This window comes from Stegostoma tigrinum, chromosome 19 (assembly GCF_030684315.1).
Source record: "Stegostoma tigrinum isolate sSteTig4 chromosome 19, sSteTig4.hap1, whole genome shotgun sequence".
Lineage (NCBI taxonomy): Eukaryota > Metazoa > Chordata > Chondrichthyes > Orectolobiformes > Stegostomatidae > Stegostoma > Stegostoma tigrinum.
In genome coordinates this window covers 3,169,211-3,191,699 of record NC_081372.1, presented here as the reverse complement: position 1 = coordinate 3,191,699, position 22,489 = coordinate 3,169,211, and the positions used below count along the sequence as shown (strand labels likewise).

General features: G+C 45.8%; 1 protein-coding gene across 1 annotated transcript in view; it reads left to right on the top strand.

The window, feature by feature from the left end:
- LOC125461643 (DENN domain-containing protein 3-like) overlaps positions 1–22,489 on the top strand; it is a 161,400-nt gene that overhangs the window by 121,006 nt on the left and 17,905 nt on the right. The window contains exons 15-17 of the mRNA XM_048550597.2: positions 13,867–14,126; positions 15,616–15,789; positions 21,385–21,514. Coding sequence (XP_048406554.1) covers positions 13,867–14,126; positions 15,616–15,789; positions 21,385–21,514 — 564 coding nt within the window. The remainder of the gene's footprint in view (positions 1–13,866; positions 14,127–15,615; positions 15,790–21,384; positions 21,515–22,489) is intronic.

Sequence of the window (22,489 nt, the reverse complement as noted above, 5' to 3'; positions counted from 1 at the left end):
CCCTCAACCTCCTACACTCCAGTGGAAAAAAGTGTCCTTATAACTCAGCATTCGCCATTACCAGCAAAACCTGGTAATTTTTTTCCTAAACTCTCTCCAGTTTAATAACATCCTCCACATCGCCGGGTGACCAGAACTGCACACAGTACTCCGATTGTCCACAGCTTTATGGAGTGTGATTTCTGCCCCTTAAAAGGGTGTTCATTCTGTACATAATGGATGTAATCACCTCGGGTCTAGCAGTGATGCCTGAGATCAAATGGATCTAGGTAACAGGCAATTGCTATTTTATGTTCACTAGGGATAATTGAGCAAGAACTGGGTAGGTTTCTATTTTTACGTATCTGTGCAAAACAGGGTAATGAGTATGTTGGAAGTACGTGATGTGTAAGTCGCAATAACATTCTGACCAGAAAAGTACGCACCTGGACTCTGCGTAAACACCATTTGAAGCCCAGTACTTGATGTCGGTACCAGAGGACAGTCAGGGAGTTGGCAAATCAAATATTAAAAGCTAAGGCAGCATTCCAATTAAACAGTGACTTTGAAGAAATCTCAGCCATGATTGAATCAAAATGTAAAGTCTCAGAGTATGAAAATCTCCGGGTGTAAGTACTCTGGCCAGTGAAGGAGTGCAGTAACCATCTGGACCCATATTAATTCAGTACTGAAGAGAAAACAAGCTACAGCCTTGGCTCATTCAGGAGAAGGAGTGATTTTTTTCATTTAGAGTTGGGTAAAAATGAAGGTTCGGACGAAGTATTAACTTCCATAGATACAATTTATCTGAGAGAAAGATTCACCAACTGTTTATGGTCAAAGTTTGACACATTAAGGAAGAGTGAAGATAGCTCTGTAGAAATTGGAATGCAGTAGATTGTATGACTCAGGCCCGAAACGTCAGCTTTCCTGCTCCTCTGATGCTGCTTGGCCTGCTGTGTTCATCCAGCTCCACACCTTGTTATCTCAGATTCTCCAACATCTGCAGTTTCCATTATCTCTAGAGTTAAAGTAAATTGGACAGGTAGATTAGCAGGAATGACAGTCAGCAACAGTGGCAGACATTTAAGGAAGCATTTCATGACTCTCAACAAAACAAGTACATCCTAGTAAGGGGGGAAAGATTCTAAGAGGGGGATAAACCAACCATAGCTACCTGAAGATGTTAAAGAGAGAGAGTAATAAGTTGAAAGGTAATGTATGTGAGGAAATGAAAGTCAGTGAGAGTTGCAAAGACTGAAATTTATGCAGAACCCAGATAAGAATGATTAAAAAGAAAATAAAAGAGACGAAATAAACTATGAGGGCAAAGTAGTGAGGAATATAAAAACCTGACAATAAAAGCGGCTTTAAATATATAAAAAGGAAGACATGGGTCAAAATGAATATTGGCCTCTTAGATAATGTATACATAGAACATAGAACATAGAACATTACAGCACAGTACAGGCCCTTCGGCCCTCGATGTTGTGCCGACCTGTCATACCGATCTCAAGCCCATCTAACCTACACTATTCCATGTACGTCCATATGCTTATCCAATGACGACTTAAATGTACCTAAAGTTGGCGAATCTACTACCGTTGCAGGCAAAGCATTCCATTCCCTTACTACTCTCTGAGTAAAGAAACTACCTCTGACATCTGTCCTATATCTTTCACCCCTCAATTTAAAGCTATGCCCCCTCGTGCTCACCGTCACCATCCTAGGAAAAAGGCTCTCCCTATCCACCCTATCTAACCTTCTGATTATTTTATATGTTTCAATTAAGTCACGTCTCAACCTTCTTCTCTCGAATGAAAACAGCCACAACTCCCTTAGCCTTTCCTCGTAAGACCTTCCCTCCATACCAGGCAGCATCCTAGCAAATCTCCTCTGCACCCTTTCCAAAGCTTCCACATCCTTCTTATAATGCGGTGACCAGAACTGTACACAATACTCCAAGTGCGGCCGCACCAGAGTTTTGTACAGCTTCACCATAACCTCATGGTTCCGGAACTCGATCCCTCTATTAATAAAAGCTAAAACATTGTATGCCTTCTTAACAGGCCAGTCAACCTGGGTGGCAACTTTCAAGGATCTGTGTACCTGGACACCGAGATCTCTCTGCTCATCTACACTGCTAAGAATCTTACCATTGGCCCTGTACTTTGCCTTCTGGTTACTCCTACCAAAGTGCATCACCTCACACTTGTCTGCATTAAGCTCCATTTGCCACCTCTCAGCCCGGCTCTGCAGCTTATCTATGTCTCTCTGCAACCTACAGCATCCTTCGTCACTATCCAGGGGAGACTGTTTTGGGGATCAAGGAATTGACAGAGGAGTTGAACAGATGTATTGCATTAGTCTTTACTGGGAGATATTTCAAACATCCCACTAATGCTAAAGAATATGAGGGAAGAATTAAGTGCCATCACCATTAAGAAAGAAATGGGGTTGGACTAACTAATGGGGGTAAAGGCAGATCAGTCCCTGTGCTCTGATGGCCTGCCTCCTAGGATCCTAAAAGAGGTAGTTGCTGAGATAGCAGATGCAGCGGTTATAAGTTTCCAAAAGTCCTTGAATTCTGGAGAAATACCAAAGGATTGGAAAACTGCCAAAGTGACACTGTATTCAAAAGGGAGGGTGGCAAAACGTGGGTAACTACAAGCCAATTAGCCTAACATCAATTGTTAGGAAAGCATTGGAATCAAAGCAAAAGTGGAACATTTGTAAAATCTGAGTCGAATCAAATAGAATCACGAAAGGGAAATCATGTCTGATGAATGAGTTTTTTTTTGAGGAAGACTGAACTAGAGTACTGAGGGGAACCAGTAGATGTGTTGTATTGGGACTTCCAGAAGGTGTTCAACAAGGTACCTCACAACAAGTTGTCATATGATCCAGAAGGTGTTCAACAAGGTACCTCACAACAAGTTGTCATATGATAAGAGCCCGTAATGTTAGAGGTTGTACATTGACATGATAGAGAATTGGCACATGGGCAGGAAACAGTGAGTGAGGATGAGGGGTTCGTCCTCAGGTTGGTAATCTGTGAACAATGGTTTTACAGGGACCCCAAATGTTCACAATACAAATCAATGACTTGGAGGAAGGAAGTAGCCACATTTTCAGATGTCACTAAAACAGTTGAAAGGCAAGTTATTTTCAGGATACAAAGAGTTTACAGCGGGATATTGAAAGTTTAGGCAAGTGGACAAACGGTCAGCAAATAGAGTACAATGTGGGAAAATGCAAAGTTATTTTGGAAAAGGGAACAAAAGAACCAAATATTATATAAATGGAGAGAAACTACAAAAAGCTGCAACACAAAGGCACTTGGGAGGAGTTTGTGCACCAAACACAGAAAGCTCACACACCGGTGCAGCAGGTAATCAGGAAGGCTAATGGAATGTAGGCCCTTATGTCAAGAGGGTTAGAGTATAACAGTAGGGAAGTCTGAATACAACTGTACAAGATTCTGGTGAGACCACAGCTGGAGGACTTTGAGCAGTTTTGATCCTCTATTTAAGGGATGATATCATTTCATTGGAAGCAGTTCAGAGAAAGTGCAGTAGGATGATAATAAAGTGTGAAGCTGGATGAACATAGCAGGCCAAGCAGCGTTTCGGGCCTAGACCCTTCATCAGAGAGGGGGCTGGGGTGAGGGTTCTGGAATAAATAGGGAGAGAGGGGGAGGCAGACCAAAGATGGAGAGAAAAGAAGATAGGTGGAGAATAGAGTATAGGTGGGGAGGTAGGGGAGGGGATAGACCAGCCCAGGGAAGACGGACAGGTCAAGGAGGTGGGATGAGGTTAGTAGGTAGGAAATGGAGGTGTGGCTTGGGGTGGGAGGAAGGGATGGGTGAGAGGAAGAACAGGTTAGGGAGGCAGAGACAGGCTGGGCTGGTTTTGCAATGCAGTGGGGGAAGGGGAGATTTTGAAGCTGGTGAAGTCCACATTGATACCATTGGGCTGCAGGGTTCCCAAGCGGAATATGAGTTGCTGTTCCTGCAACCTCCAGGTGGCATCATTGTGGCACTGCAGGAGGCCTATGATGGACATGTCGTCTGAGGAATGGGAGGGGGAGTTAAAATGGTTCGCGACTGGGAGGTGCAGTTGTTTATTGCGAACCGAGCGGACGGAGGAGGTGTGGGGGCAAGTGTAGCATTTTTTCCATCCGCACCCTTGTCTGCTTTCTGGAGAGACCTCTCTCCGTGACTCTCTTGTTCGCTCCACACTGCCCTCCAACCCCACCACACCCAGCACCTTCCCCTGCAACCGCAGGAAATGCTACACTTGCCCCCACACCTCCTCCCTCACCCCTATCCCAGGCCCCAAGATGACTTTCCATATTAAGCAGAGGTTCACCTGCACATCTGCCAATGTGGTATACTGTATCCATTGTACCCGGTGTGGCTTCCTCTACATTGGGGAAACCAAGCGGAGGCTTGGGGACCGCTTCGCAGAACACCTCCGCTCGGTTCGCAATAAACAACTGCACCTCGCAGTCACGAACCATGTCAACTCTCCCTCCCATTCCTCAGATGACATGTCCATCATGGGCCTCCTGCAGTGCCACAATGATGCCACCCGAAGGTTGTAGGAACAGCAACTCCTATTCCGCTTGGGAACCCTGCACCCCAATGGTATCAATGTGGACTTCACCAGCTTCAAAATCTCCCCTTCCCCCACCGCATCCCAAAACCAGCCCAGTTCGTCCCCTCCCCCCACTGCATCCCAAAACCAGCCCAGCCTGTCTCTGCCTCCGTAACCTGTTCTTCCTCTCACCCATCCCTTCCTCCCACCCCAAGCCGCACATCCATTTCCTACCTACTAACCTCATCCCACCTCCTTGACCTGTCCGTCTTCCCTGGACTGACCTATCCCCTCCCTATCTCCCCACCTATACTCTACTCTCCACCTATCTTCTTTTCTCTCCATCTTCGGTCTGCCTCCCCCTCTCTCCCTATTTATTCCAGAACCCTCACCCCATCCCCCTCTCTGATGAAGGGTCTAGGCCCGAAACGTCAGCTTTTGTGCTTCTGAGATGCTGCTGGGCCTGCTGTGTTCATCCAGCTTCACACTTTATTATCTTGGATTCTCCAGCATCTGCAGTTCCCATTATCACTGCAGTAGGATGATCCCTGGTATAGAGGGATTGTCTTATGATCAACACATGGGACTCTGAAAGGACTAGACAGGGAAAATGCTGAGAGGATGTTTTCCCTCATGAGAGAGTCTAGAACTGGGGGCATCATCCTGGAATAAAAGAGTGCTAATTGAAGACTGAGAAGAGGAGGAATTTCTTCAAACGTTGAGTGTCTTTGAAACTCCTTGCCAAAGAGCTGTGGGAGCAGAGTTCTTGTGTATATTTAAGGCTGAGATAGATTCTTGATCAGCCTGGAAAGCAAGGGATACAGGGAAAGGGCAGGAAAGCGGATGTGAAGAATGTTGGATCAGCCATGATCCTATTGAATGGTGCATAAGGTTCCAGAGGCCAAACAGGTCTACTCATGGTCTTTGTGGTCTTATGGTCTTAGTATAGGAGCCAGACTGCTCAAGTACATCCTTCAATGTTGCTTGATATGGATTAAAGAATTGCAGATTCTAATAGAGTTACAGAAAGTAACAAGAAACCAGGTACATCTCATAACTGTGTTACACAACTGTGTGAATCAGACTGTCACAATATATAGTTTGTCCGATAACGGTCGGTTTTGTTCTAAAAGTCAACATGAGGCCATCATTCCCAAAGAACAGCTACCAACAGAGTATATAAAGTTATTTATTTGCCAGAAGGGGCTAGTCAATGGAGAAATGCAACAAATATAGGTAAAACAGGGAAGGTCACTGGAAAATATAAAAGCTGAATGAATATACATGATGAGGGACTGGGAACATGAAGTCTAAGGATGGAAGGCTGGAACACACAGAGTAAGCTCAAACTGTGGGGTTGAGAGCGAATATGCCTCTGGAAAGAGATCAAAAAAACATGAAAGGAATCCTCTTAATAATAGGGGCATGCCAACAGAACTAGGCCAGAAACAGATAGAAGGCAGGATAGAGGGCTTAGTTGAACAAGGGCAAGGAATAGAGTACAAACCAGAAATACCACCAGGATCAGAAAGTCATGTGAACAGCAGTTACAAACAAAAATAGATCAATAGAAGCCAAATTACAAATTCCAATGCTGGAGAGTTTTGGGGACGTATGCAAAGGTGACAAATAATGAAAAAATCTGCACAGAATTTAAACAGAGGGAACCAAGATATGAAAATAGAATCACTGATGGTTGGGAAAGCCATTTTGCAAATGTTCTTGGTTTTGTAGCAACAAATACCTGGTAATGTATTTCTGCAGGGAAGTCAACTCAAGAGGAAGATGTTTCATTATCCTCTAAAAGGGGTATCAAATGCAGTGGAGACACTCTGGATGTTAAATAAATATGTATATGGTCTTAGTGATATCCCTAGAGTTTCCTACTTGTCAGTTGGTTCCGTCTTAATAAAATTGGACTGTTCTCTGTTAAAGGTAGACTGTGCTATGTTTTACTGTCATCATGGGGTACAGCCATCAGATATCTGTATGATGCATGTTGGTGATCCAGTGTGGGACTGCACTGAATTTAAAAGCAAAGTCATAAAGGGGCTTAAAGCAGAATTCAAAATTGGGAGACAGGATCATGAAGTTTTTAAGCCCTATGGATTTGAAATTAGGCAGAATGGATCAAGTGTCCCTCTGATCTGCCATCTTATTTACAAAATGTTAACCCCATTGCTATCAATCAAAGTGGGACCTCAAAAAATGATGCAGTGATTTCCAAAATGAAAATGGAGGAATTGTAAAGTCTCATTGGAAATTGAGCACCTAAAGGAGGCCCGATGCCAGATTTGCAATTTAGAGTTGAGCAAAACCACAAAAAAGTCCCCAGGTGTAAGATATTATTTAGGCAAACAGCACATTGAAAAACTGAAAAATGTAACATGGAAATTTTAAAATTTCCATCTTTGGGACATACCAGGAACATGAGATTTGTTCTCAAAAACGGAAATTGCTGGAAAAACTCAGCAGGTCCAGCAGCATCTGAGGAGAGAAATCAGTGTTAACATCTCAAGTCGAGTAATTCTTTCTCACTGGACCTGGAACATTAACTCTGATTCCTCTCCACAGATGCTGCCAGACCTGTTAGCTTTTCCAGCTAATTCTATTTTTGTTTTTGGATTTACAGCATCTGCAGCTCTGAATTTTTAGATGAAATTTGTTAGGGGGCAGTAGGGATTGGTCATTGGGATAGGACAGGCGGACAGGTGAGAGAGAGAAGATCGACAAGCAGTATCAAGCCAAGGAGATGGGATTAGAGGGAGGGTTGGACATGGGATGAGGCAGGGAGTGGGCCTCCAGCTCCACACTGCATCGACTCTCCCTCTAGCATCAGCAGTTCTTGCTATGTCTGATTTAGTCCCACACCATTATCCTGCAAATTTTAAAGATTTGCTATAGTTCTCTTGCTTTTGTATTCTACATCTTATTTATAAAATTTTCAACCTTTATGATTCCTGCTCCATTGCAACTCTGCTCAATAGAGGACCATTTTGATTAAATAGCTTCTGAACAAAATGCATAATGTTTATTTATATTAAACTACATCTGCCATGTTGCTACCCACTTTACTCAGGTGCCTGTGTCCTCCTAAATTTGTTCCCAGAAACTTTGTAATTAGACTCATGAGAGCTGACTATAAATCATTTATCTATAACCATATGGGGGTTCCCAATGTGAACACATGCGGGAGCCTAGCTGCTTATCTCCTTCCACCATAGAATACATATAGCATTTGGCGCAATGAATTTACACTCTGAAGAGCATCCCACCCAGACCCACCTAAACCCTGTAACTCTGCAATTCCCATGGCCAGCCCACCTAATCTGCACATCCATAGACAATTTAGCATGGGAAATCCCCCTGACCTGCACATCTCTAGACAATTCCCCATGGCCAATCCACCCTGCACACCTTTGGACTGTGGGAGAGAACCGGAGCACCCAGAGGAAACCCACGCAGACACGGGGAGAATGTTTAAACTCCACACAGACCATCGCCCAAGGGTGGGATCAAATCTGGCTCCCTGGCACTGTGAGGCTGCAGTGCTAATCACTGCGCTACTGTGCCATACAGCTCGAGTCTGAACAACATTTCTTTATCACTCTTCTTAGCCTTCAACCTTGTGTTAATTTCCTTCCAAAAGAATGACCCACCTTTTGATACTGCATCCATTACCACCACCATATGATACTGTGTGCTCTAATCTCATTACCACTAGCTGATTAATACTGTGTGCTTCTAATCCTGGTTACCACCCGACTAGCTAATTCTATTACTGCCCTATTGCTACAATGTGCTCCAATTTTAATACCACTCCCCCTTTAATACTGTCTGATCCTAATTCTATTGGGAGGGACTTTCGGTTGTATTTTTGTACTGACTACTGCACCACCTCCATTGACCCCCCTCTTGTTACTTCATCAAATAACTCTATCAGAACAGTTAGACACAATTTGTTTTAATCAAGCCTTGCTACAGTGAGTTTCTTGAGTAATTAATATGAGCATTCGTCAAAATAGCAGAGAAATTGGTTTGACCAAAGCAAAGGAGCAAGTTCTGTAAATCCACCAGCAACTCCTGAAGATTAAATCTCCTGAATTTAAGGAATTAGCGATGGTGAGTTACTGATCGTAATACAACTTTATTTAATCAGCCAGATTATAGGCATGGAAGCAGGGAACCTTTAACTCAGTGGTAGCGTCTCTGCCAATGAGTCTGAGGATGGAGGGCTCAAGCCTAGTTCTAGATGGTTCCTGGGGAAAATCAGATTTCAGACAGTCAGTTTTAAATTAGACCCAGAGCACTGGAGGGATTGGGCCCTCTCTGAATATTTACCTGGTATTACAGAACCAGAATATTATTCAAGACTTTCTGTTGAATTTTTGTTGTCTTAAGCTGTCTAGACAGGATTAAAAGTCAAGGGAGTAGATTTGCCGATTACAATTAGCAGCCTGTTCTCATGCAGGAGAGGAATTGCTATTTCCTCTGAGATTTGACATTCTTGCAATTCTGTCCTGATGAGTGAGAGATGAGATTTGACAGAATGTTCCTTTTAGTTCAGTCAAACTCCTGTGAGTCACTTGCCCATCGACCATGGAAGAGGAAACTAGCTACAGTGTCAGGCTAATTTCTGTCAAACACTGAAATTCAGGCAAAGTGCTGTGGATGCTAGAGATCTGAAACAAAACCACAATGGGGCAAAAACTCAGAAGGTCTGGCAAGGTCTGAGAGAGGTACAGATTTGACATTTTCATCACTGTCTGTGTGGAGTTTGCACATTCTCCCCGTGTCTGCGTGGGTTTCCTCCGGGTGCTCCGGTTTCCTCCCACAGTCCAAAGATGTGCAGGTTAGGTGGATTGGCCATGGGGAATGTAAAGTTACAGGGCTAGGGTGTGCCTCGGTGGTTTGCTCTTCAGAGTGTGAACTAATTGGGCCAAACTCTCAAAAACATTTATCTTTCCACAGCTGAGTCTCTCTAACACTTTCTGGTTTTTCTTTAGTTCATGTCAATCTGGTTTTCGATTGTGCTGCACAGCAAAATAACCCACACCATGGTCTGACCATGTACAGATCACACCCAGAAGATTCTAGAAGTGACCATTGAATCAGGAATAATGTTTTTGCGATTGAGCCCGAGATTCCGACAATAAAAATAGCGTTCTGAAGAAGAGTCATACCAGACTTGAATCTTTAAATCTGTTTCTCTCTTCACAGATGCTGCCAGACCCGCTGAGTTTCTCCAGCATTCTCTGTATTTATTTCAGGCTTCTGGCATCCGCAGGATTTTGTTCTGAGTTTAGCAAGAGGATTCCTGCAGAATGCCACAGCTCAGAGTGTTGTCCCGCTATTCAGCGGAGGATGTGGGAGTGCAGGGAGAGATGGAAATCTCTGCTGATTCCTCTCCTCCCTCCCAACCAAAGGGCAGGTGGGAACTTTTTGGCCTTGGTCAGAAGCCCCTGTAGAGTGAACAGCTGGTGTGTAAGTTTGGACCTGGCACTGGAGCAACCTGATACACCGAGCAGATTAGCAGATGTTACAGATTCTCGTTTTCCTGGCACTGATCCGAAACCTATTCTTTTTAATTTGTGCAGGACCGCCAAAAAAGGAAAATTCCAAGAAGAGAAAGACTAAAAGAAAATAAAATCTCAGCAAGCTCCTTAAAAACAAAAAATCAGCCGACCCACTTGTGGCTCTGTTTTTTGCAGTGATGCTTAGTTCATTGTGACCAGCTTTCATTCACCAGTTAAAAGGTACAGGCTCAGGTCCACGCAGGCTGTGGCCCCCCCCGAGCATTAACAGGTCACCCTAAGACCCCACTAGCAACTCTTGGGGGAGAACAGATATAAAACAATGGCCTGATGCAGGTGATCAGCTGTCTCCATGTATCTATTAGTGAGGCACCTGGTATCTATTTGAGACCGCACTCCATGGTAACTCTGGAAAATCCAGGCGTGCCTGGAGAAAAACCTGGCGCCAATGAAGGAAAACATAGCAAATGTACTCACCCAAGGACATAAGGAGGAAAGGGGCCAATTTGCACTTGTCCTCCCTCCCCCTTCCCCACAAGCAATCACTCACATTTCCAGAAATGCATAGCCAGACACTGGCTCAGGAGAGAGTCCAGATAGGATAAGGTCTCAGATACCAGGGGTGTTAAAGATCCTTCAGGGCTCCTCCAAAGAAAAACAGAAACTGCCTGCAATGCTCCCAATTCTCAAGTCACACCACCAACTGCAGATGATTGGCCGTCTTTGGAATCCTGCTGTGCCCCAGTTTAGCTGCAGTATTCACTGGGAGACAGTCACTTTACATCAAAATACCTCACCTGTCATTGCTTATAACTGCACCTCACCACACATCAGTTTGTTTCTCCTCAGACCTTCCTGAGACAAGGGCTACATTCATTGTTCATCCCTCTGTTACCTTCAGGGGGCACTAAGAGGCAGCATCATAATGAGGCTGAGCACAGGCCCCTCTGTTTGGGTTTGGGTAAGAATGGCAGGCTCCGTTCCCAAAAGGGCAGCCTGGTGTCTCAGCAACTTCATTCTCCCCCAACACCAGCCCAAAGTAACTGGGTTCACAAAACTGTTATCACACCCAGAGTATTTGAGACCGTAGGAACTGCAGATGCTGGAGAATCTGAGATAACAAGATATAGAGCTGGATGAACACAGCAGGCCAAGCAGCATCAGAGGAGCAGGAAAGCTGCTGTTTCGGGTCAAGACCCTTCTTCAGATGGGTCTCCACCCAAAATGTCAGCTTTCCTGCTTCTCTGATGCTGCTGTGTTCATCCAGCTCCACACCTTGTTATCGCACCCAGAGTCGTAGGCCCCAAGTCTGGACGCCAAACTTTGCGAAGGAATTGGACAGGGCTGAAGAAAAGATTCACAGCAGGATGACAAACCTAAGCCGTGAAGATAGACTGGGGAAGTTACATGGCGAGTATTTAGGGATTTGGAATGCATTGCCTGAGAGTATGGTGGGAGCAGATTCGATCATGACGTTTCAAAGAGAATCGGACCATTATCTGAAGAGGAAAGATGGGAAGAGCTACTGGGGAATAGGTCAAGCGATAGAAGGGAGAGCCGGCACAGACAGAGATGGCCTATTTAAGATTCCACCTTGCAGCCTGTGACTCATTGGGTTTAGAATTCTGAATCATCACTGCTGAGTTTCATTTCGAGCTTTCCCATCCACTTGATTTGTGCTCCAATCCATGTCGTTGTACAAGATACTTCCCCACTCACCCCTTTGACTGTCTCTGTGTGCCAACCTCCCCCTGCCAGTGGTTGTAATTCCTGCATTCTGTCAGATGTGTTGGTGATCCCTGAGGCAGGAAACAGCAGCAGGGGTGAGAATATCCAAGCTTTTCCCTTTGGGAGCTGTTGGCCGCTCAGGTGAGAGGCCTGTTGGCTGTCTTGGACAGTTGGACACCTTATCCTGACTCAAAGGCCAGCTTCCATTGGGTCACTCGGGCACAGTCCCTCACAGCAAGGGGAACTAGTGTACAGTGAGTGTGGTACTAACTGACCAGAAATGGCCCAGTTTGATCTGAAAGAGCTTGCTACTGACCAGTGTGGAAACAGGAGTGTCAAATTGGTGTCTTCGTCTCTTCCCAAAGAGTGTGGGTTGTTGGAGCAATGTAGAGATTATCATGTAAACAGTACTTATAAAAAATGTTTCTCAATTTATGACAGAGTGTCTGTCACACAATAGATTTAACAGAAATGCTTACAGGGTTGTTTGTGACACCATTGTAGATTTCGCTTACCCATTCAGCCACATACTAGCCCCTACAGTCAGGTGAGTTAAGGGACTAAGATAAATGAGTCATGCACAAGAAAAAGAGAATTAAGAAGCTGTTGGAAAGAAAGGGTCATTAATGCTGTGGGATGATCCTTTATAAACCAACTGTGGGCACAGCATGCTACAGGAACCCCATCCATGCTCAGGAACAATGAGAGACCACATGGCTGCAAAAATTCAGCCAGCCTATTGGCTTGTCCAGGGCAAGGGCCTAAGGTGAGATGTGTTTGGTGAAGATTGAGTTAGTGGCCATCGGAATGACACCCCCACACCACTCCCCACCCCCCACCCCCGACAATCTCCATGTTAGAACAGTGAATTTAAAGTATAAGTGAGAGACAGTGGAGGAACAGTACTACAGAAAACACTAGAAGATCATGAACAGAGACAAAAGATAATCCCAATGACTAATTTAATGTCAGCCTCTATCTCAAGGGAGCTGGAATATAAAGGTGAGGTAATGATACTTCAGTTATAGAGAGCTTCAGTCAAGCTCCCTGTGGTGTAACTGGGTTTGGTTCTGGGTACCGTCCTGGACCTCAGCCAGGAGATCATAGACTATCCTTGGATGGGAGGTCCTCAGATTCACATTAATGAGCCCGCAACATCAAGAGTTTTTTATGTTATAAGGATGAATTACAAAGACTAAAGTTGTAATCTGATGAGGCAAGAAAAAACAGCAGGTGATTAATTAAAGTGTTCAAGATAGTTAAAGGATTTAACTGGCTAGATAGAAAGAAATGATATCCATTGCTAGAGAATGGGGATGGGGAAAACATGGAACGTTGAGACTGGAGGCGATGTCTTTGGGAATGAAAGCAACAAGCAGTCCTTCACACAAAGTGTGGTGAAAAATCTCTGCTGTGAAAATATCTTGGCCAACTGAAAATTTCAAGGGTGAGATGGATAGATTTTTGTTGGTTGCAAAACTTTGCCCACCCCCTCTTGCTACAGTGAGTCCCATTACACCCTCACCCATGTGCTCACTGACTGGTGTTACCTCCCAGCCAAAGAGATAACAAGGTGTGGAGCTGGATGAACACAGCACGCCAAGCAGCATCTTAGGAACAGGAAAGCTAATTCTCGTCCTTGCTTTCAAAATCCTCACCCCTCCCTATCTCCATGACCTCCTCGAGCCTCATGACCCTTTGAGATGCCTGGGATCATCTGTTTCTGGCCACTTGCACATCTCCAGTTGTAATCACTCCATCATTGATAGCCTGGTCTTCAACTCCCTAATCCTGTCATGTTACTCAGTGTGAAGTTTCTATTGACAATGGCTCTTGTGGAGCACTTTGAAGTGATTGACTCTGTTGAAGAAGGCAGTGAAATGCAGGTTGTTGTTGACATGGTGTGAAGGTGGGCCAATAGAATTGCGATGTAGGTCAGTCAGGATCCATCCAAAGGAGCTGAATGGCCTCTCTCGTATCTAACGCTGATTTCAAACATGTTTTCTTTGTCAATTGTTTCCTTTCAGGGCAACAGAAGCTGATTGAACCGAAGATGTTCAACGAGCTGTACTCGCGCTGGAATGAGATTAAGTCGGAGGTAGACAACATGACGTTGCCACCTGAGGCCATGCAGAATCTACTGGAAAACGAGCGAATCACAAAGGTGTCGAACCCCGTGAAGACCAGCTATGGCCTGGGCCGTGTGGTGCTGAGTCAGAGACGCCTGCTCCTGCTGATGGAGGCACACCCCTACTGCAAGGAGATTGCCCGTTTCCGGGACATCGAGGTACAATTTGAGAGTGATAGAGGAAGAAACGCTGTCTCTGTCACCGCAGCTCGGAATTTTGTAAAGCCTCCTGTGGCCATACATCATCTCACCGTCAACATATCTGTCCATTTTAAGCATGCTTCACTCTCTGTGTGTTTCAAAACTGGTCACCTTGACCAATCCCAGTGGGAGCAGGCCCCAGTTTCCCACCAAACACCACTGGAGTCTCTGATGAAGGGTCTAGGCCCGAAATGTCAGCTTTTGTGCTCCTGAGATGCTGCTGGGCCTGTTGTGTTCATCCAGCTCCACACTTTGTTACCACTGGAGTTACCTCTGATTCTCTGGTATTTAGACCTCCCAGTTCTGGGCTGAACCATATAAGGAATAATGTTCTCTACATTTACCCCATTATTGTCTTAAAGAGAAATTGAGGAGCAATCATAATGTCACTGATCTAGACATCAAGCCCCGGGCCCATGGGCCCAGTAACTGAAAGAATTTAAATCTGTTTAATTGAAAGTTAGACTCAGTGATGGGGACTAGGAAGCTATCTCAAGACGTTTCATAGGGGCAACTATAAACAAAATTAACACCCAAACCACAGAAGGGAAATGTTAACTCTGAGGACAGAAAGCTTTGTTAAAGGGGTAGGTTTTAAAGGAGGAAGGTGAATTAAAGTGTAGTCCCAAACCCTAACTCTCACTATGTTTGCCACTGATGGAGAGTTTCAAATCAGGAACTCCAGCGCTGGAAGATATCTCTGAGGATGGGGCGGCTCAGTGGCTCAGCGGTTAGCACTGCTGACACACAGCGCCAGGGACCTGGATTCGATTCTAGCCTCGGGCGACTGTCTGTGCGGTGTTTGCACATTCTCCCTGTGTCTGCGTGGGTTTACTCTGGTTTCTTCCCATGGTCCAAAGATATGCAGGCTCAGTGCATTGGCCATGGGAATAGCAGTGCCCCAGACGTAGGATAGGATAGGGGAGTCGGTCTGGGTGGGATGCTCTTTGGAAGGTTGGTGTGGACTCGATGGGCTGAATGGCCTGCTTCCACACTGAGGGACTCAATGATCAGGAGTTCAAGAGAGAGGATGGAGTAGGCCATGGGAGGATTTGAACAAAAGGCTGGGGAGATAATCCATTGTTTGACCAGGAGGCAATATAGGTGAGCAAACTCTGCAGGTGATTGGATAAAAGGAACTTGGCATTGGCAGCTAAGATTGGAAGATAGAAGGCTGGTCAGGAAGTGTTGGAATGGCCGGCTCTAGAGGAGGCAGTTGTGTGGGGAAGCCAGTTTGAAGTGGGACGAGGTGGGACATGTGTAACAACATTTAAAATGAGCTCAAACTTACCAATAATTGAGAGATTGGCAGGAAAAATTTAGAATAGTCAAGGCTAGAAATAAGTCGCAGTCCAGTAACAGTAACAAAGAGTATTTACTGCTGTTTCACACCATCCGTGTGCATTTAGATCAGATCTGGCTGACTCCATCTTTTTGTCATTCTCAGGAAGTGGAGTTCTGTTTACCAGTATCCATCTTCCCTCTGAAGATTCTGGCCCTGAAGATCAAGGTGCGGGACAAGAAGGAGCCCTTCATCGCCAATCTCAAGTCAGAGCGGGACCTGTGGAAGGTGATCATCCGGGAGATGTGTGCAGGGAAGTTTCTGGCAGATAGGCACAAGGTGAGATTGGGGACAGCTAAGCCTGAAGCATTGAAATCTCAGTGTGAACGATACACGCAGTTAGGGTGAAGGAAAAGCTGGCGGATTTAGGGATCCCTGGCTGATGAAGGATTTTGAGGCTCTGGCCAGGAAAAAGAAGAAGGCATACATTGGGCTTAAGCTGTCAGGCTCAAGTAAATCCCTAAGTGACTATAAAAAGTGCAGCAGCACACTGAAGAGGAAAATCAGAAGAGCAAAATGAGGGTTTGAGATGGATCCGGCAGATACAGTTAAAGATAATCCCACGAGGCTCTATAGCTATATGAAGAGTGAAAGGGAGGCTGGGGAGAGAATAGGTCCCGTTAAAGATCAGTATGGCCATCTGAGTGGAGCCACAGGAGATGGGGGAGATTTTTGGTGAATATTTCACCTCTGTGTTTACTGAAGGGAGAATCATGGATTCTAAGGAAATAAGGGAAACAAGTGGAGATGTTTTGGACCGCATGCACATTACCAGAGAGGAAGCATTTGCAGCCTTAAAGCACGTTAGGGTGGATACATCCTCTGGGCCTGATCAAGTCCATCCTTGGACATTGTGGGAGGTTAGGGAAGAAATTGCAGAGGCCCCAGCAGAGGGTTTTGCTTCATCTTTAGCTACTGGTGAAGTTCCAAAAGACTGGAGGGTGGCTAACATTGTTCTATTGTTTAAGAAAGGTAGCAAAGACAAGCCAGGGAACTACAGGCCAGTGAGCCTGGCATCAGTGGTAGGCAAGTTATTGGAAAGGATACTGAGGGACAGGATCAATCAACATTGAGGTAGTCAAGGTCTGATTAGGAATAGTCAGCATGGACTTGTGCGTGGGAAGCCATGTCTGTCTGACAAGTCTTTGAGAGTTTTTTGAAGAGGTAACCAAGAAGATGGAAGAGGATAGGAAGTGGATGTTGTCTATATGGACTTTAGTAAGGCCTTTGACAAGTTCCTGCATGGCAGGCTAGTCATGAAGGTTCGGCTGCAGGGGATCCAGGGAGAAAGGGCTAACTGGATTCAAAATCGGCTCAATGGTAGGAAGCACAAGGTGATTGTTGAAGGTCGTTTCTCAGTCTGGAGGCCTGTGACTAGTGGCATGTTACAGGGGTCGGTGCTGGGACCTTTGTTATTTGTTATTTAAGTAAATGATCCGGATGTGAATGTACAAGGCATGACTAGTGAGTTTGCAGATGATACAGAATTAGGAAGTATCGTTGATAGCAAGTAAGATTATCAATCGTTACAGAGAGATCTTAATCAGATGGGGAAATAGGCTGAGGATTAGCAAATGCAATTCAGTACAGATAAGTGTGAGGTGTTGCACTTTGGAAAGTCAAACCAAGAAAGGGCTTATACATTAAATGGTGAGGTCCTGAGGAGTGTTGTGGAACAGAGGGACCTAGGAGTACGAGTACATAGTTTGTTGAAAGCAGTGTCACAGGTAGACAGGGTGGTGAAGAAGGCGTTCCCCATGCTGGCCTTCATCAAGGTATGAAGTATAGGAACTGAGATGTTAAGTTACAGTTGTATAAGTCATTGGTGAGGCCGCATTTGGAGTTTTTTGTACAGTTTTGGTCACACAGTTGTAGGAATGGTATTGTTAAACTGGGAAGTGTGCAAAGAAGGTGTACAAGAATGTTGCCAGGGCTAGAAGGCTTGAGTTTTAGGGAGAGGTTGACCAGGATAAGGCTCTATTCCTTGGAACATAGGAGGATGAGGCGTTACTTTATTGGGATGTGTAAAATCATGAGGGACATTAATGGGATGAATGCATATAATTTTTTTCCCAGGTTTAAGGTGAGAGGGGAAGATTTAAGGACCTGAGGAGCAACTTCTTCACACAGAGATTGGTATGTGTGTAGATTGGGCTGTAGTGAAAGTGGTTGAGGCAGGTACAATGGCAACATTTAAAAACCATTTGGATAAGTACATGGATGGGAAGAGTTTAGAGGGATATGGATCAAATGCAGGCAGTTGGAACCAACTGAGTGGGTACCATGGTCAGCATGGACCAGTTTGGGCCAAAGGGTCTGCATGCTGTACTACTATATGAATCAATGACTCTATGACCTGCTTCTGTCTGTAGTTGCATAGCCAACATGATAGTAGAATGAAAGGTGATCTAATGGAAACCTGTGAAATTCTTAAGGCATTATTTCCAGGACAAATACAGAGAGACTGTATCTCCTGACTGTAGAGAATCTAGAATACACGGACACAGTCTCAGGAGAAGAGGCCAATCATTTAGGACTGAGATGAGGAGAAATTTCTTCACTCAAAGGGTTGGAATTCTCCACCCGAAAGAGTACATTCCAGTCTGATCTCAATGGATTTTCAGGATTGGAGAGATAAAGGGATTATATAGGAAGGTGCAGTTGAAATAAAAGCCCAGCCTTGATCACATTGAGTAATGGAGCAGGCTTGTGGGCCATTCAGGTCCCTCAATCCTTGGGTGTTGAATGAGGTCCCACTCTAGGTTATTTCTGGCGTCCAGTTTCTGGGGTGGCTAGGCATTATCAAATCTTTGGGTCAAAAGGAAATCTCCAGTATTCCAAGAGTTTCCCAGAATTAACAGCTGGGTTTTTCAGATGTTTGGGCAGGCAATCCCAGGAGAACTATTCCACGACATTTCTTCCTCCTGCCCCTGTACAGGCTCATCCTCATGAGGAGCAGCAAGGCCATCACCTCCCTGGGTGACGTTGGAGCCCTCAGATGTGTCCATGCAACGGTGCGACGGTGTTAAAAACAGCCACTTGCACGCACAAATCCAGGGCAGGATTAGGCCACTCAGCTTCCCAAACCTGCTGTCCCATTTAGTCAGATCTCGGCTGATCAGGTGACTCATATTCTTGCCAACACCTTGATAATGTTTCACCTCTTTAAGCTGGCAGGATTCTGGGGTTTCTGATTACAGTGAGGACCATCATTGACAGATTGTTATATCAGGATGAGCTGATGGCAGGAGGATGCAAACTCAAGGCAGAACCTCCTACAATATGATCCAACCACCAGTGTTCTTTCTAATTCATCAGCGGGTGTGGATGTCGCTGGCTGGGCCCAGCATTTACTGCCCGTCCCCAGCATTTACTGCCCGTTCCTAGTTGTCCCTTGAGAAGGTGGGGATGATCTGCTTTCTTGAACCACTGCAGTCCTCTTCAATGCCCTGAGGGAGGGAATTCCAGGATTTTGACCCAGCGACACCGAAGGAACGACGATATATTTCCAAGTCAGGATGGTGAGTGGCTCAGAGGGGAACTTGCAGGGGGTGGTATCCCCATGTGTCTGCTGCCTTTGTCCTTCTAGATGGAAGTGGTTGTGGGTGTAGAAGGTGTTGTCTGAGGATCTTTCGTGAATTTCTGCAGTGTGCCTCGTACGCACTGCTGCTACTGAGCGTCGGTGGGGGAGGGAGTGGGATGTTTGTGGATGTGGTGCCAATCAAGTGGCTGCTTTGTCCTGGATGGTGTCGAGCTTCTTGAGTGTTGTTGGGGCTGTCCCCATCCAGGCAAGTGGGGAGTATCCCATCCCACTCCTGACTTGTGCCTTGTAGATGGTGGACAGGCTTTGGGGAGTCAGGAGATGAGTGTCTCGCTGCAGTATTCCCAGTTTCTGGCCTGCTTTCATAGTCACTGTGTTTATGTGGTGAGTCCAGTTGAGGTTCTGGTCAATAGTAACCCAATGTTGTTGATAGTGGCGGATTCAGTGACGGTAACACCATTGAAGGGCAGTGGTTAGATTGTCTCTTATTGGTGATGGCCATTGCCTGGTGTTTGTGTGAATGTCACTTGCCACTTGTCAGCCCAAGCCTGCATGTTGTCAAGATCTTGTTGCATTGGGCCTTTGACTGCTTCACTGCAGACTCTTACCTTACTGCCCAGAGCCTGGTGAAGAGAGAGACTGCTGTGCTCCAGGGCATCTGCACACTCCAGTGTCCTATTGCAGTCAATCCCAGGGTCTTGCTAGCATCCTCCCCACCCCCACCAACACCCACCGTGGCAGCAACTGCAGATCATGGAAAGACACACCCACGGTTAGAGCTGAAAATACCCAAATCTCGACCAGCCACCTCTTTGTCCCACACCTCAAACCCTCTCCCCCCAAAACCCACATTAAAAACACACACTCGTTTCATTGCCTGAGTGTCCCCAGCAGCAGCCAGTGAGGTAGGGTTTAGCAAGGGGTTGGAATCTGAGACTTCACTGGTCTTGTGTGTGGACTGTAAACTCCATGAGATCCCAGCACAATGTGTTCCAGCACTGACATGAGAATTATATCAGCATCCTGGTGCAGCACACTGTGTCTGAATCTTTGCAAGAGCCTCTTTATCAATCAAAAGGAGAGCTGGCTTTACCCAGCGTTCAGCTACTCCCATTCACTGAGGTCTGAGTTGAGGGAGGGGGAATAGTATGAATGGTTGCAATGTTGGGGCATTGCCAGAAGGACTGTGTTGGAACATCTGAAATGGACACAGAGAACTCTGGAGAAATCCAGCATCTGTGGGGAGAGAAACACAGTTGACATTTCAAGTCTGCTATGACTCAGTTCTGAAGAAGGGTCACTGGACCTGAAATGTTAACTGTTTTTCTTTCTCCACAATTGCTGCCAGACCTTCTGAGTTTTTCCAGCATTCTCTGTTTTTATTTCAGATCTCTAATATTTGCAGCATTTTGCTTTTGCTCATATTGAGAAGCCTGGAAACGACATGGATTCTAACCTGCCCGTTTCACCTGAACTGTTAGTGGGCCACGGTTAAAGTGGGGTGAATTTCCAATGCACAGTTCAATCTCATTCCCAGCTTCCTATCATCCATTCTCTGTGCTGGCCAGTGCTGGAAATCATCCTGACAAAGCTTTCATGATCTCACCCCCCCCTACACTCCTAACACTGGAGTGTTACTGTGTTATAATGTTCTATGTTCTATGGCTCAGTGATTAGCACTGCAGCCTCACAGCACCAGGAACCTGGGTTCAATTCCTGCTTCGGGCGACTGTCTGTGTGGAGTTTGCACATTCTCTCCATGTCCCTGTGGGTTTCCTCCTGGTGCTCCGGTTTCCTCCCACAGTCCAAAGATGTGCAGGTTAGGTGGATCGGCCATGCTAAATTGCCCGTAGTGTTCAGGGAGGTGTAGATTAGGTGGGTTATAGGGGAATGGGTCTAGGTGACATGCTGTAAGGTCCGGTGTGGATGTGTTGGGCCAAAGGGCCTGTTTCCACACTATAGAGATTCTATTCTATTAATCGACGAAGGGGAGTGTCAGAGCTGGGCTGGCCCTGTTACCTGCAGTGGGAATCATACACAGGTAGCTCCCAGCAGCAGCTACTGTGTCCCTCATCCAAGCAAATTGAAGCGGCCTAGAGCATCCCAATAAGCCCCAAACTAACCCCCAGACCTGAGACAACCCCCTGCCCTGTGGCTCAGCCACCCGCCAGTCGGTGGCATTCCCCACCTGCCCAGCCACAGTGAAGCCTGCAGCATGGAGGAGTTGGTGCAGGTTTGATTTTTTCTTGGTGTGGAAGGTGCTGGGTTTGTTGTCTGATGAGATTCTTCACTGTCATTGTCTCCCTGCCTCATGTCTCCCACCCTCTGTGCAGGACCCTCAGTACATTCAGCAGGCACTCAGCAACATCCAGCTCATCAATGCTGTGGCCAAGTGTAGCTTTCACCAACGTCCCATGACCATCGCTTCCAAACTGGCATACCTGGACCAAACAGCTGGACAAGGTGAGCTCACAACCAAACTGCCCAACGATAATAACTGGGGCCAGTACGCAAAGGTAATGACGTACATTTATGTAGCGCCTTTTCCAAGCTGGTTTCACTGTTCACTCCTCCTGGTGGGCCTGAAGTCGTTAGTGCACCAGCCTTTTAAAGAGGTAACAAAAACTCTGCCAGACCTGCTGAGCTTTTCTAGCAATTTCTGTTTTTGTTTCTGATTTACAGCTTCTGCAGTTCTTTCAGATTTTGTTCAAAAAGATAAGTTTGTTTCTGCAGTATCTTCCAGAACCACACCGTTTGAAGTAAAGTCACTGAAATGATGTAAGTAGGGGCCAAATTGTGCACAGAAAGATTCACTGACGTCAATACGTACAGTTCTGGTCAATCTGCTTGGGAAGGATATTATTAAATTGGAGAGGGTTCAGGAAAGATTTACCAGGTTATTGCTGGGAAGGAAGGGTTTGAGTTGTAAGGAGAGGCTGGGTAGGCTGGGACATTTTTTCGCTGGAGCTTAGGGGTTTGAAGGGTTATTGAGGTTTGTGAAATCATGAGGCATATAGATTACATGAATGGAAAGGGTCTTTTCACGAGGATGGAAGAGTTTAAAACTACAGAGGAGTATTTTTAAGGTGAGAGGAGAAAGTTATAAAAAGTACATGAGAGGCAACTTTTTTTTACACAGAGGATGGTTGGTATGTGGAGTGAACTGCCAGAGAAAGTGAAAGGTGTGGTACAGTTACAACGTTTAAAAGACATTTGGATAAGTTCATGAATAGGAAAGGTTTGGAGGGATATGAGCCAGGAGCAGGCAAACAGGACTATTTTAGTATGGGAGCTTGGTTGGCCTGGATGAGTTGCACCGAAGGGTCTGCTTCCATGCTGTATGACTCTATAACTTCTGCAGTGTTCTCCCCGCCACCCACCCCCACCCCCCCCCCCCCCCCCCCCCCCCCACCCAGCCCTCCCTTCCCTGGAACAGCC